The sequence below is a fragment of the Mustela putorius genome, unplaced genomic scaffold (assembly GCF_011764305.1).
Source record: "Mustela putorius furo isolate JIRA1106 unplaced genomic scaffold, ASM1176430v1.1 tig00003858_pilon_pilon_pilon, whole genome shotgun sequence".
Taxonomy (NCBI): domain Eukaryota; kingdom Metazoa; phylum Chordata; class Mammalia; order Carnivora; family Mustelidae; genus Mustela; species Mustela putorius.
The window spans coordinates 14,782,421-14,795,110 of NW_025422010.1; the positions used below are offsets into that span (position 1 = coordinate 14,782,421).

The window sequence follows — 12,690 nt, forward strand, 5'->3', positions numbered from 1 at the left end:
GAGTGCAGATACATGCGAAGGCATGTTGTAGATGTGCAAGTGTGCGTTGGTTCTGTCCCTCTGATCACAGACACTCCTTTCAAACCACTCGTGAGAAACCGCAGGAAAGATGATAGGGCCACTGAGAAAGCTCGATTAATGCACGGTTGTGGAAATAATTGCAGAAGGAGCCCTGATGTAGCTGTCATTCTATTTTATCTTGACGTAAACACAGGAGCTGCTGTGATTAGACTTCGTTTACCTTGCCAATCTTGGATACACAGAGCTGAAATTCCTGTTTCTCAGTGAGTGAGGGTGCATTGAGAGAGGAGGACCACGCTTCACTCAGTGCTCTAGAGAACCAACCATGGAGCAGAAAGAGCAGTCACTGGCTCCCTTCTGTCTGGCCCCTGCCTTTCCAGCTGTTGAACATTTGTCCCCTTTGGCGCTAAGGTCTTTACAGGGGGTGTGAGGGAAAGAGGGCGAAAGTAGGTCCATGTGCCAACTGGGTTTTCCTGAAAATACTCCACTGCATTGGGGTTTTTTGCATGAGTCATTTCTAGGGCAGACAGACTCTGACAGCCACCTTTAGCCAATTCCCCAGCTATAGAAATGGGGAAAGACAATGCTCCCCCCCCCCACCACCACCCTCAACTCCTGGACAGAGAGATCCAGATTTTAAAGTTCTAAAACCACAAACTGGCAGTTCTTGGTCACTTCTCCCTACCTGGGGTAAGGGAATGAGGAAGAAGGCTCCTGTCGGACATGTCCAGTGGCCACCCTGTTACCGCATTTGCAAGCAGTCCTGGAAGCTCACAGCATTTTTTTTATAGCATAAGAGTATCCAGTGGCTTGATCTCAGGCCCAGGAGACTTGTTTCTTTGATCCGCATCTTTCCCTGGGGCTCTAGGGGACTTTTCTCCCCTTGGGCTCTTGATCGGCCAACAGATTTTACCAGCCTGTTGAGCGGGGACCACCTGAAGCTAAGGGTCTTATGTCCTAGAGGTTTCTGTGGCTGCTGATAAAGGAGCAACATGCCTGGGTTTCCCTGGAACAGAACGTACTCTCCATGGGAAGATTCCTGCTTTTCTCTGATGATCTCAGCTTTCAGTCTGTGATCGGTTTTATGTTGGGCCTATTGTTGCCTGGGAACCCGAGAATCCTTAAAGCCACATCTGCTGTGAGCTGTGCAGCGAACGAGCTCCTCAGCTCAGGCAGCTGCTGATTAGATGTGAATTTTAAGCATCCCCTGGAAGGAGCCCCTCTTTAGCTGCAGGCCTCACGGGGGGCCTTGACCTCCAAACCCATCTGTTTTTGTTTTGGGGGTTTTTTTTTACAAGGAAAGAAAAAGCGTGTAGCTTGCATAGTGAGGGGTAACAATTAGATACTTGAGATTGATTTCTTCAAGCTTACTTTCTACAGCCATTTTTTAAAAAGTCAATTACCTTTCTGCTGTTTGCTTTTTAGCAACACCTCTCAATCCATATGGTACCAGACTTCAATAACTTACAGTGGTTTTACATCTTTATTGACACTCCCTGTCTTTGCACTTCACATGTACAGGTCATTCAAGGAGCCCCCCAGGCTGCTCAGTCTCCCGGGCCAGCCCGCACCACGACCCCCAGTCTCTGTGACAGCACATGTGATTTCAGCATTTCAGTGTTTAACCTTCTCTCCTGCAGGCTCTGGGAATAAAGAATGTGGCCACGAGCCCATTGTTGCCAGCCACATCCCCTCTGCCCTGTAGCCCAGCAGCTCTCCCCTCCTGGCAGCAGGTCACACTCCGCAGGGGGCACCAGATCAGTCCCGTGAGCAGAGCTCTTGCGGACGCGGTGCCAGGGCCGGTGGCCGCGGGATAGGGGGGACCCCGCTTCTCAGGTGGCCGGGCAGAACAGGAGGCCGCGGCCAGGCACATGTGTCCTTGCCACCCACTGGGGACGCTCGGGTGTGTGGCCTCGGCAGCCCCGTCGGGCCTGGATCTTGGGGAAGGTGTTGGGATGTTTGCAGGAAACTAGACCAGTGCTCCATACATACAACAGAAACTGCATATATTAAGGCTTCCCAGTTCTTAGTGACTATCTTTCCCCAGCCACCCTAAAGGTGAGAAAGGAAAGGATATAAGAAGACCCCACTAAACGTGGAGTACATTTCGTCAAAGTCCGTGTGAGCCAACCGGCCCCCAGTCACCACGATGTTGACACCATCTCCTGCCTTCAAGTGCACGATGAGGTGGAACGCCCCAGGGCCCCCACAAGTGTGCAGAGCCCCCTGGGGCCGGTGGTATTCCAGGAACTCCCTCTTGTAGCCGGCTGTATGCAGCTGGGCCACACTGGCATTGGAGACCGACAGGACAGCTTCCACATACGCATCCCTCTCCGGCGTGAGGGTGGCCGTGATCAGGTAGCGCCCATCATATGGAGCCGTGAAGATGCCTGTGAGGAGGAAGGCAGATACTCATGGGACACCGTCACAGCACCTTTGGCACAGGCTGTCAGTTAACCCAGATTTGGGAGACTAACCATCTGTCCAGGACTGTCTCAGGAGAAAAACTGGGAGAGTTGGTCACCCAGCCCATAGAGGTAAGGTAGCCCTTTTCTATTTGCAGCTGCCCTACACCCACCAAGCAACAGACCCCCTTAGCTAGCACTGCTCTTAACAACAAACCCAGTCCTCATGGTGAGACCCCATCTTCTGCTGTAACACCCAGAAGAGAACAAATTCTACAAACCCCCCAGCATGTGGTACGATCACTGTAACTCCCCTCCACCCAGAGCAGGCCTCAGAAGAACTTGCCCCTGCAGCCGTGCAGCATGCATGGAGACAACTACCCAGCCTTGCTGGGAGAGAGCTCAGACCCTCTAACGTTCCCAGCAGCAAGATACACCAGCCTCCGTGGTGCTGTGTGTGCAGCACAGGTGTGGAGACACAAGGCCAAGGCCCAGCTTGGGGCCGGCTCCCACCTCCACCCGCCACCCAAGGTGTAGTGGAGCAGCAGCAGCCACCCAGATTCTGGTTGCCATTTGGGAGTTTTCTCCAGGATGCAAAGCTCCCCAAGAGCCACTGAGAATAAGCCTCACAACTTGTGTGCTGGGCCCCAAATCTACAAAATGGTTGAGTTGCCTCCTGAGGAGAAGGGACCAAAAAGAACCCACAAAGCTTGTGGGAGAGACCACAGCCAGCCCTCATGCAGAAGAGCCAGCCAGGCTGCCTGTCTTGGACCAGTATACAGGTGGCATCCACTCATGGCCAGATATAAGCCAGGTTCTGGGCCTGGGGAAGCAGTGCTCAGAGATACAGAGACGGCCTGAGGAAGAAGAGATGGATTTGTAGATGTACCATTTGCAAAGCGGCAACTGGCCCCAAACCCAGAAGAGTCGGAGCCCATCCGCAACGCAGGAGCAGCCACTTCCCATGGGCTGTGGGGAGGGGGCTGGACATGGACCCTGATCACAGGCCAAGAGTGACAGAACAGAGGGCCACCCCGGAGCTGAGAGGGAACCTCAGGGGCTGGGTCTTTACCTGCCCTGAAAAAAGAGCACATGCCAGGCCACCCTGCTGTCTTCCCAGCTTGTAAGGGTTAGTTCTCCGGCATTCCACAGTCTTCCTGAGGGGCACCTGGACCCTGAAAACAGACCTGGTCCCAGCACTCTGAGCCCATGGCCTCTTCCCTCGCTTGGAGACTGCCTGTACTGAATCCACATTCAGGATTCCCCAGAACTTCTTTTAATGAGGAACTGCTCAACAAGAAGATACAGTTCTGGGCTGGGCATCCTGGAATGTGCCAGAAATGAAGCCACTGTGGACAAGCTGTCCCCACCACCAAGGCAGCATGGAGGGAGGGCCCCAGGAGGAGGCTGTACTTGCAGGGAAAGTAAAGGTCTCTGGAAGCTAAGATACGTCTCGCACCCCAGCCTACTTCTGCACCTCAAGAGCAGGTCAGAAATCCAGAGTCCTGGGGCCCCTGGGTGGCTCAGCCGGTTACCTGTCTGCCTATGGCTCAGGTCAGGATCTCAGGGCCCTGGGATGGAGCCATGCATTGGGCTCCCCGGGCTCAGTGGGGGGTCTGCTTCTCCCTCTGCCCCTCTCCTCATGCTCGCTCGCTCGCTCTCAAAAATATTTTTAAAAAATAAGCAGCAGCAGAGTCCTGAGCTTGACTTCAACTGGCCTGGAGGACACCGAGTTCCATTTTTCCAAGTTTTGCAGGTAATTTTCATGCTCAGTAAAACTTAAGAACCACTGTGGGATTTGTTAGTAGCCATGCGGGCAGACAGGAGGCGGAGGACTAAAAACTCTGCCATGAAGGAACCCCGTTTCATCTGCCTCCTCGTAACCTCCCTGAACTCCCACCTGCCATCATGCAGCTCCTCAGGGAAGACCCGTGGGGGTCCCTCAGCACGCTGGCGCTTGATGGGCTCAGAGACCGGCTACTCAGAGTCTGTGGCCTACTCAGGAAAGGCCGCCTGGCTGCTTGGGCCTCAGCACCTGCCTCGGGTCTCTGCCCTGACCTGCCCCGGGGACACCCAGGTACCTGCCTCCAGGCTGCCATGGGCTCGGCAGAGAAGTGGGGCCCTGACACGCTGGCCTTTCAGGAAAGGTCTGACTCCAGTCCCCGGGGACAAAGATGGACAAAAACCCAGGCTCAGGTGTGGCAGAAAGGAGGAAACCTACACAATAGGAATCTGAGGTGACCTCAGTCCTCACTATCCTCAGGGGCTGGGGACAACTCAGGTGCCACAGGCAGAATCCTGACCCAGAGCAGGAGTGGTTCTGTTCCCGAGGCAGGAGACCCCACAAACATGGTCTGGCCCCTTTTGGATGGAATGCTGTCCCCTTTTTTGGCTCTGGTCATAATCAGCTTCTGAAGGGGACAGGGCCGGGGATTTGTCTCCCACCTGTCCTGTCTCAGGGTATGAGAACAACAGATACTGAAAAGGGCCTCCCAATGGCATGGAGGGACAGCAGGAAGGCGCCGGGGCACAGTGACTGGCAGGCAGAGCCCCACAACCTCCACAAACAATGATTCCCCTAGCATGGGCCAAGGGCTGGTATGCTGACCTCAGGACTAAAAAATGTTACTGCACACCCGCCTGCCCGCCCGCCCGCCCCGCAGCCTGTGAGCTGGAAATGTCTTCGTAAAATCACACAAAGCTGGGAAAAGCACCCCGGGCCAGCTGGTCCCTCACGTGCCCGCAGCTGCTCCGTGTGGCGCTCCCCGCACCCAGGACCCAGGGAAGCCGACCAGACAGGAGGCGCTATCGACGGGAGATGCAGTCGCACACAGTCTCCAAGCTTACCGGTGTCGGGGTCGTACACATCTCCATCGTTAACCAGCACTTTGTTAAAGAGGACGACGCCCCCGTCGCTGGGGAAAGGCTTCTGGGTGAGCCCCGCCGAGAAAGACACCAGAGAAGGCACTGGAACCCCTGGAGCCGAGAGGACACGGAGCGTGTACAGGGGTCAGAGATCAGGGCCTGGATCACTGAGGCCTCTGTGCCAGGCTGGACGGGCAGCCTCACCGTACTCTTGCCTTAAGGTGGTAGAGCACCGTGGGACACCAAGTGCTCACACGCAAGGGCCAGACCAGTCCTGGTCAGGCCAGTAGCCAGGCCTGCTGAGCAGTGGGACATGCACAGGCGGGGGGTGGGCCTGTGAGGCCACAGGCATGTGTGAGCCGCTGCGTGACACTGGGCGTGTGTGGGCATCGGGGGGCTCAGGGCGGGCATGGAGTGGGGCACTGGGAAGCTGGGCACGGCCACACCAGGCACAGACCCAGCCAGGGAGCCTCTTAGCCAACTCCACGAGCTCAGGGTTGATGTCTGAGGGAAAGTCCTGGTCTCAGGCTTGACTCTGCCCCTCTCTGAGGGCTCAGTCCAGTCAGGAGTGGTCCCCGCCCCTTTGGTGGACCCCGACTTCCACCCACATTATCAGCCCAGAGGGAGGAGGTAGGACAGGCAGGAGAGGGGCAGAGGCGGCCCTGGTCTCCCAGCAGACGTACCTGGGGGGGCTGCCGGAGGGGAGTTGGGGTATCCTGGAAAACAAAATAGGGTCGAATGTCAAACGGTAGCCCCACTTTTTCTCCCTGATCTTCATGCTATTTCTTTAAATAGACCTAGACCTAGGCCCCCACTCCAAGCTGCCTTCCCAGGAGCAGAGGCACAGTCGTGTCCCCACTGTGCCTGCTTCCTCACTAGCCCACTTTTCCCGGAGCAGAGAAGAGCCCTGAGGGCAAGCTGGCTGGGGGAGAGAAGAGGATGCTAGACTCCGTCTTTCCTGCATGCATGTGTGGGGGCGGGGGCTAGAAGTGCGGAGGGACAAACGGCGTCCTAGACTATAACCAGCTGTAAGGCATGGCGCGAACAGGAGGAAAACTGTCCTCTCCAGAGAGGCACAGGCGCCTGGCGGAGAGCTGTGATGGCTGCAGCTTGGGGAGGCTGAGCAGGAACAAAGCACCCATGGCTTCTCGTGTTCCCAGCACAGGCCCCTCCTGCCTGGAGGCCATGGCACCTCAGGGGCCCCGGGGGCACCAGACCCTCCCTGCTGGGGTCAGCCTGCTGGGGTTTGCTCTGTCCCACGCAGCACCCTGCTTCCCTGTCCAGGCCCCGAGCCTCTGGTCCCCCATCTGTTGAACGGAATGACTACGGACAGCACAGTGCAGCGAGCACAGCTACTGCAGAGCCAGCCCCTGATTCAGTCCCTGGCACGCAGCAGGAGTCCCACACAGGCTCGCTCCCTTTTTCTCCTCCCTCCTGCCTTGCCTCAACACCCCCCCCCCCGCCCCGCCCAGCTCACAAATAGCCCTTCCTGGCCACGCAATGAACAAGGCTTTCTCCTCCAACCTCTAGGCTCCTACTATTTACCCTGCTTTTTGCCTGTGAAGGAACTGAGTCTTACAGGGGTGACAAAGCTGCCCCAGGCCCCAAAGCCTGGGGTCACGTCCCTGAGATCTGAGCCTGAACCTTCTGGCCCACCCACCCCGAGGGGTGGCATTCTCCACTGCTGTGCAGGCTCCCAGGCCACACTGGGAGTCCCAGGTACGTGTCCTACCAGAAGAGGGATGCGGTGTTTACTGCACTATCCTTGGGGCTGCCTGGCCTCTGGGGTTTTAATCAGCATGAACTCATCCCTCAGCACCTCTAAAGAGCTTTTTGGAACTTGCACCGGGAACGACCCTGCAGCAGACCCCCTAAGGCTCAGGCTGACCCTCCATATATTCTCACAACACCCAACCTCCCCAACCCCCAGGCTCAGATGTGCCAGCTGCGGGGGACTTACCTGGTGCTCCCGCGAAGCCTTCGGTACTAGGGATGGGCCGCTGCCCTGACTGGCCGTCCACTCCTTGGGGCAGGCCCCTCCCCGACATGCCCATCCTCCCCGGAGGCCCCGCCTCTCCAGTCTCCATGATGACCCCAGTGGAGCCGGGCAAGAAGGGCAGCCCTGTCCAGCCTGGCCATGCTGGCGGGGGCAACGGCTGTGGGGGTTTCTTGGGCAGGATGGGCTGCTGGCCCATGTGTGGCCGTTTTCTGGGGTCCTCAGAAAGCGGGGGAGCACTTGGTGTTGGCAGAGGAGTCGGCTCGGGATGAGAGGCCTCTGTGGGGGCCTCCACCAGAGCTGGGCGGGAGGGCTTTCCAGGCACCTGCGGGGCCTTTCCTCCAGATGGGGGTGCTTCAGAGGGCTCCTCCGCTGAGCATTTGGAAAATGGAGAGAAACAGGCAGGGTTAAAAACCTCAGACATGACTGCTCAGCCCAGGCTCCTCCCTAGGCTAACCCTACAGGCTCAGCACCCTAGGCAGGTATGTGGCTGGTGGCTGTGCATGCAGCAGCAACAGCATCGTGGGCACTGGCCTGGCAAGCCCAGAGCAGCCTCCCCAGCATGGGGACAGCGTGCCTCACAGCTTCAGAAGATGGGCCCCAGGTCAAGCTACCCTCAAGTCACCCAGAAGCTGGTGAGGCCAGCGGGACCAGGGCTCAAGGGGTAGGGGGAGGATTTTCAACCTTTCTACACAATGGCTGCACTCCCCAAAGCAGCACCACTCTTAGCCCCAGCACTGAAACTTGAAACTTCGGATTTCTCCACATGATGATACCACAGGTGTGTCACGAATTACTGAACAGGACCCACTGCCCCCAACCACCTTATGTTTCCTCGGTCACAAGTCGAGGCCCTGCTGAATGCAGCTGCCACCATGACCCCAGGAGGCATCAGGGAGCTGGAGGCTCCTCTGCAGTAGGCACAGGCCCCAAAGGAGCAGAAACACCCTACGCCTCTTGCCACAGTCTTAAGATCGCCAACTGAGGGAATTTCCACGGGAGGAACCCGCTGATTCACATTTCCCTGCCCTCGTGGGATGGCGCTGTGACACACCAGGAAGCTGCCTCCCCTTCCTCCTATGAATACATTCCTGGAACCAGGCAGGCTTCCAGGAAGGTTTCCTGAGGGCCCATGAAGCAGCTAAAAATAACCAGGACTGGCAGATACAGGCCTCAAAACCAAACCCCACCCACCTCTACTGTCGGTATGGTGTTGGCAGTGCCCAGGTCCCAAAACTATACGATGAAGTCCAGGCAAAATCAGTGATTGCATTTTGACCCACTGTCTTGTTTCCAAACTCAGTAAGGTAACTACAGCGATCAAACACATGCTCCCCTTCCACCAAAGAGCCATGAAGCTCACACACGCCCAGCCCCAAAGGAACTGACCAGGGCTCCATGACAGAATTACACCCTATGGAGAATGCTTCACCACTTTCTCAGTCATCAGAAGGGTAATACAGAGCTAACACTTAGATGCAAGAGAAGGGAATTCACATCATTCAATGGAACAGCATCAGGCCTCAATTCTCTTCAAAACCATCGTTGAGAAGCGTTGGGTTAGATAGAAATTGTGAGAGAGGGACTGCAGACATGGGGACATCAGCGACAATGGAGGACAGGAGAGAACAGTTTGGAAACACAAAATCTGCCCATTGATTCAGGAGGCTCCCAACCCTCTTTCCCTTCTCAGCTCCCAGGACACTTACTTACAGCTTAGGTTGGAGAAAGGGAGAATCTTCAAATTGACCCCATAATGAAGCCCATCAGCATGAAATCTTATCCAGTGCCTCACCTTCAAATATGAACCATGGTCAAGATCACATGGTATGCAAGGAGAGCCTCCAAAAAGAAACAGACTAAAACAAGTCATCCAACTAATGAAAAGAAATTCTGAAGAAATACACCATGCAAGAAAAGAAACATGTAAAACTCTCAAATAAATAAATAAATAACAAAACCAAAAACAACACCAAAGCCACCATCAGCAATGCAAGTATGGAGTGGTATAAAAAGGCATAATCACAATCAGGAAGAGCCTTTGCTAATAAATATATGCTTGCCAAAATAAGCACATTCAATGAAAGAGTTTCATAGAGAAAATCAAGGAAATCTTTCAGAAGGTAGAACAGGAAGATGAAATGATGGACAACAGGAAGGGCACCAAAAGAAAATTAGTCCAAAAAAAAAAAAAAGAAAGAAAATTAGTCCAGAAATCTTCCAAGAAAAAAATCAGAAAAACAGACATAGGACGGAAAATGAGGTGGTAAGGTGAGAAGCATCAAATACACACACACACACACACACACACACAATTTGATTCCAGCACAATTATTAAATAAAAGACCTAAACCAAGGCATTTTCAGAACACTGAGGAAAAGGGAAGATCCTATAAGCTTTCAGGGGAAAAAATTTTTTTAAAGTGATTTTAAATCCAAAGAGCATCATCAGGCTTCTCAACAACAGAAACTAGAAGACAAGAGAGCAATGTCTTCAAATTTTGAGGGCATCATTGCTGATCTTGAATTCTCTACCCAACCAAAATATCCATCAATTATGATTCAAGAATAAATATTTTCAGACATGAAATATTTAAAAAAAAAACTATCAGGCCTCTTAAAAAGCTTAGAAAACATGTTCCACTGAAACAAGTAAACCATGAAAAAGAGCAAACAGCCCAAAACAAGAGAGGTTCAAGAAATTTCTAGGATGGTAGTAAAGCAAGTTTCAAACTGAAAGCCCTTTAGCAAGTCCGGAGAAGAAGCCGTCCAGATGGAATCGGAAAGAGAGAACTCCAGAGGGGAGGTCATGAATTTAAAAAAATAAAATAAAATAAAAATGGAACCAACAAATGATCTGCTACTTTATATGGAATAGAAAATTATATTGAGAGGATACCCTAGGGTAAGAAGAATCCAAAGTAGATACATAAAATCTAGCAAATAATAGTATAACACTGCTACTAATTCAAAGAAGAGCAAAACAAAATGCAACATAATCATATTCAGCTATATTGAACTATTTAGCTCATAACAGCATAAATATCGACCACTGATTAGTGGTAAATTCTAGTGGGAGTTGGGGGGGGCGGGGAAGCAGGAGAGCTATGAGTGAGCCTAATACATAAACTAATGCTGATAGCTGATACTTGCTATGTAATGTCTAAATACGATACACATAATATCTATATAGAGAGATATTTAAAATTAATAGTCAATTTAGAAATATAGAGGTAAATATCAGTTGCATGTGGCTGCCTCTGGAGCTAGAAGTTCCAGGGACAGGTGGGGACAGGGGGTGGTTTCCTTATAAGCCTTTCAGTACGAGTTTATTTATTTTTATGAAACGTAACTGAAGAAGACATTCTCCGAGGGCCTGTTTCTACCCTTGCCTTCCAATGCAAGCGCACCAGCCTGCACTGTGCATCTGTCCTCCGTTCCCTCCTCCTCACCCCGTGCCCCCCCCCCGCCCCCCCTTTCCCTTCTGGTGCTGCCCCATCCACGTCACTCCTCAGGCCTCTTTCCTTCCCCACCCCCCACCTAGGGCTCCTGTCCTGTAGTCCACGTGTATGTGTCTCCATCCAAAATTTAAAAGTAAACACTTTCCCTCAGTCCTCAGTGGATGGTGGTCAGCAAAGTACAAGCCCCCTGAACTGGTCTTTATTTTCTTACCTGTTCCTACCACACTCTCCGAACCAGCGCTCTTTCTCTGAAAGCCACCAGCATTCTCCCAGGCCCTGCGTCCAGCCACTCAGTCATATTCTCTCTCACTCACACGCACTTTCACACACACACACACACACACACACACACACACACACGCTCTGTTGCTAAGTCCTGCTGATTCTAATCCTGAAATACTTTGGCTCCTCCTTCCACACCTTTTTCAGAATGCCCTTTTTGAAAGCTTTCTGGACATAGGATCGCTCGAAAATCTGCAGTTGTTTCCCAATGCTCATAAAATCCAGCCGAATCTCTCCCGACATCCCGAGTTCCCCCACCTGCTCCAACTCCTCCTGCAGCCTCAGTGTCCTCATTGGTGCCTTACCCTCCTCGGAGCTTCTCTGCCTTTGCATCTTTGCTTTTAGTGTTCCCACTCCCTAAGACAGCTTCTTCCAGCACCTTCCCTGAAGACCCGGTTCAGACACCACCTCTCCCAGGAAGCCAGCAGGGATCTGCCTAACAGAGCTTGAACAATCCCACCTCTGAACCTTGAAGCACTTTGAGCCTCTGGGAGCTCTTTCAGTTTTTTTAATATCATTCCTGTCATGCTGGATGATGAGCCATTGAGGACACATTTTACCGAGATTTTATCCTCCAGTTTGGCACAGGGCCGCATCACATTGAGACATTTAAGTGTTTGGTGAATGAATGAAGCTTAGAAGGATGGCAGGTATAGGGGCCACACCCTAACTCCCCGCCAGCCATTGCATTAGGCACTTGAATTTTGGCCAAAAGTCTTCGTCATTCTGGGGGTCTCAGACCATTCTTTTACATCCATCACTCCTTCAACACCCAGGCTTGTCACACAGAGTGGAAGCCAGAGGGAAAAGAATAAACAGACACCCTCCACTGATCTCCTTGTGAAGGGCACCCATGCTTGCTGTAAGCGGCTGACTGCTCCAAGGGATATCCGTCAGGGCCGTGAAGACAAAGCTGCCCTGGGTCCCGTCATTCCGCAGCCCCGCCCCCTTTACCCCCAGCTTAGGCCGGCTCCCCAGCATCACCGTATCACATGTCGTTTCCAACGCAGATACACGCATTACAAAGACTGGGACAGCATTTTGCTCATTCTGGAAAGATCACTCCTGGCCGCGGCTTGTCTTTCTGAACTCAACATGTGTTTCTAATTCAGAGAGTGACCATTTGAACTGAGCCGTCGCGAAGAGCCCAGGGTTGCTGCCCAGGCGTCTGAGCCGAGGCGTCGGAGGAGGGGCGGGCTGCACCCCGCGTGCGCTGCCTCGGCCCCTGGAGCCGCCCCAGGCTCCAGGCCTGATCTGTCCTTGTGGCCTCAGGCCACCCCAGCCTACGGGCAGCACCGCAGCCCGCCGTGGACGGGCCTGGTACCCAGCCGCGAAAGGCCGCTCCTTCTCCTCCCGAGTCCTATCAAACGCCAGTTCCGCCCTCACTAAAGCTAAGACCCGCGGAAGCCCAGCCGCAGTCCTCCATGAGACCACGGGCGAAGGACGGGGCTCCTGCAGCCGTTTTGCGCCCTGGCGGGGCGGGGGGGTGGGGATAGGAGCCCGGGTTGTGTCTGTGCCCTGTGCCGCCAGGACACCCCAGAGGGAGAGCAGCTGTGAGGTGGCGGGAAACTGCAGGAAGGAGGGCCCACGGGGGCATCTGTTCCAGACGCAGAGCAGCGGCACGGGCTGGTCTGCGGTGTCGGCTCGGGCCCCGCTGGGC

At 53.8% G+C, this 12,690-nt stretch overlaps 1 protein-coding gene across 1 annotated transcript in view; it reads right to left on the reverse strand.

The window, feature by feature from the left end:
• Positions 1-1,485: 1,485 nt before the first annotated feature.
• EMILIN2 (elastin microfibril interfacer 2) overlaps positions 1,486-12,690 on the reverse strand; it is a 55,209-nt gene continuing 44,004 nt past the window's right edge. Inside the window, exons 5-8 of the mRNA XM_004742789.3 lie at positions 7,252-7,659; positions 5,975-6,007; positions 5,274-5,402; positions 1,486-2,411 (exon numbers count right to left, since the gene is read on the reverse strand). Coding sequence (XP_004742846.1) covers positions 2,074-2,411; positions 5,274-5,402; positions 5,975-6,007; positions 7,252-7,659 — 908 coding nt within the window. The 3' untranslated portion in view covers positions 1,486-2,073. The remainder of the gene's footprint in view (positions 2,412-5,273; positions 5,403-5,974; positions 6,008-7,251; positions 7,660-12,690) is intronic.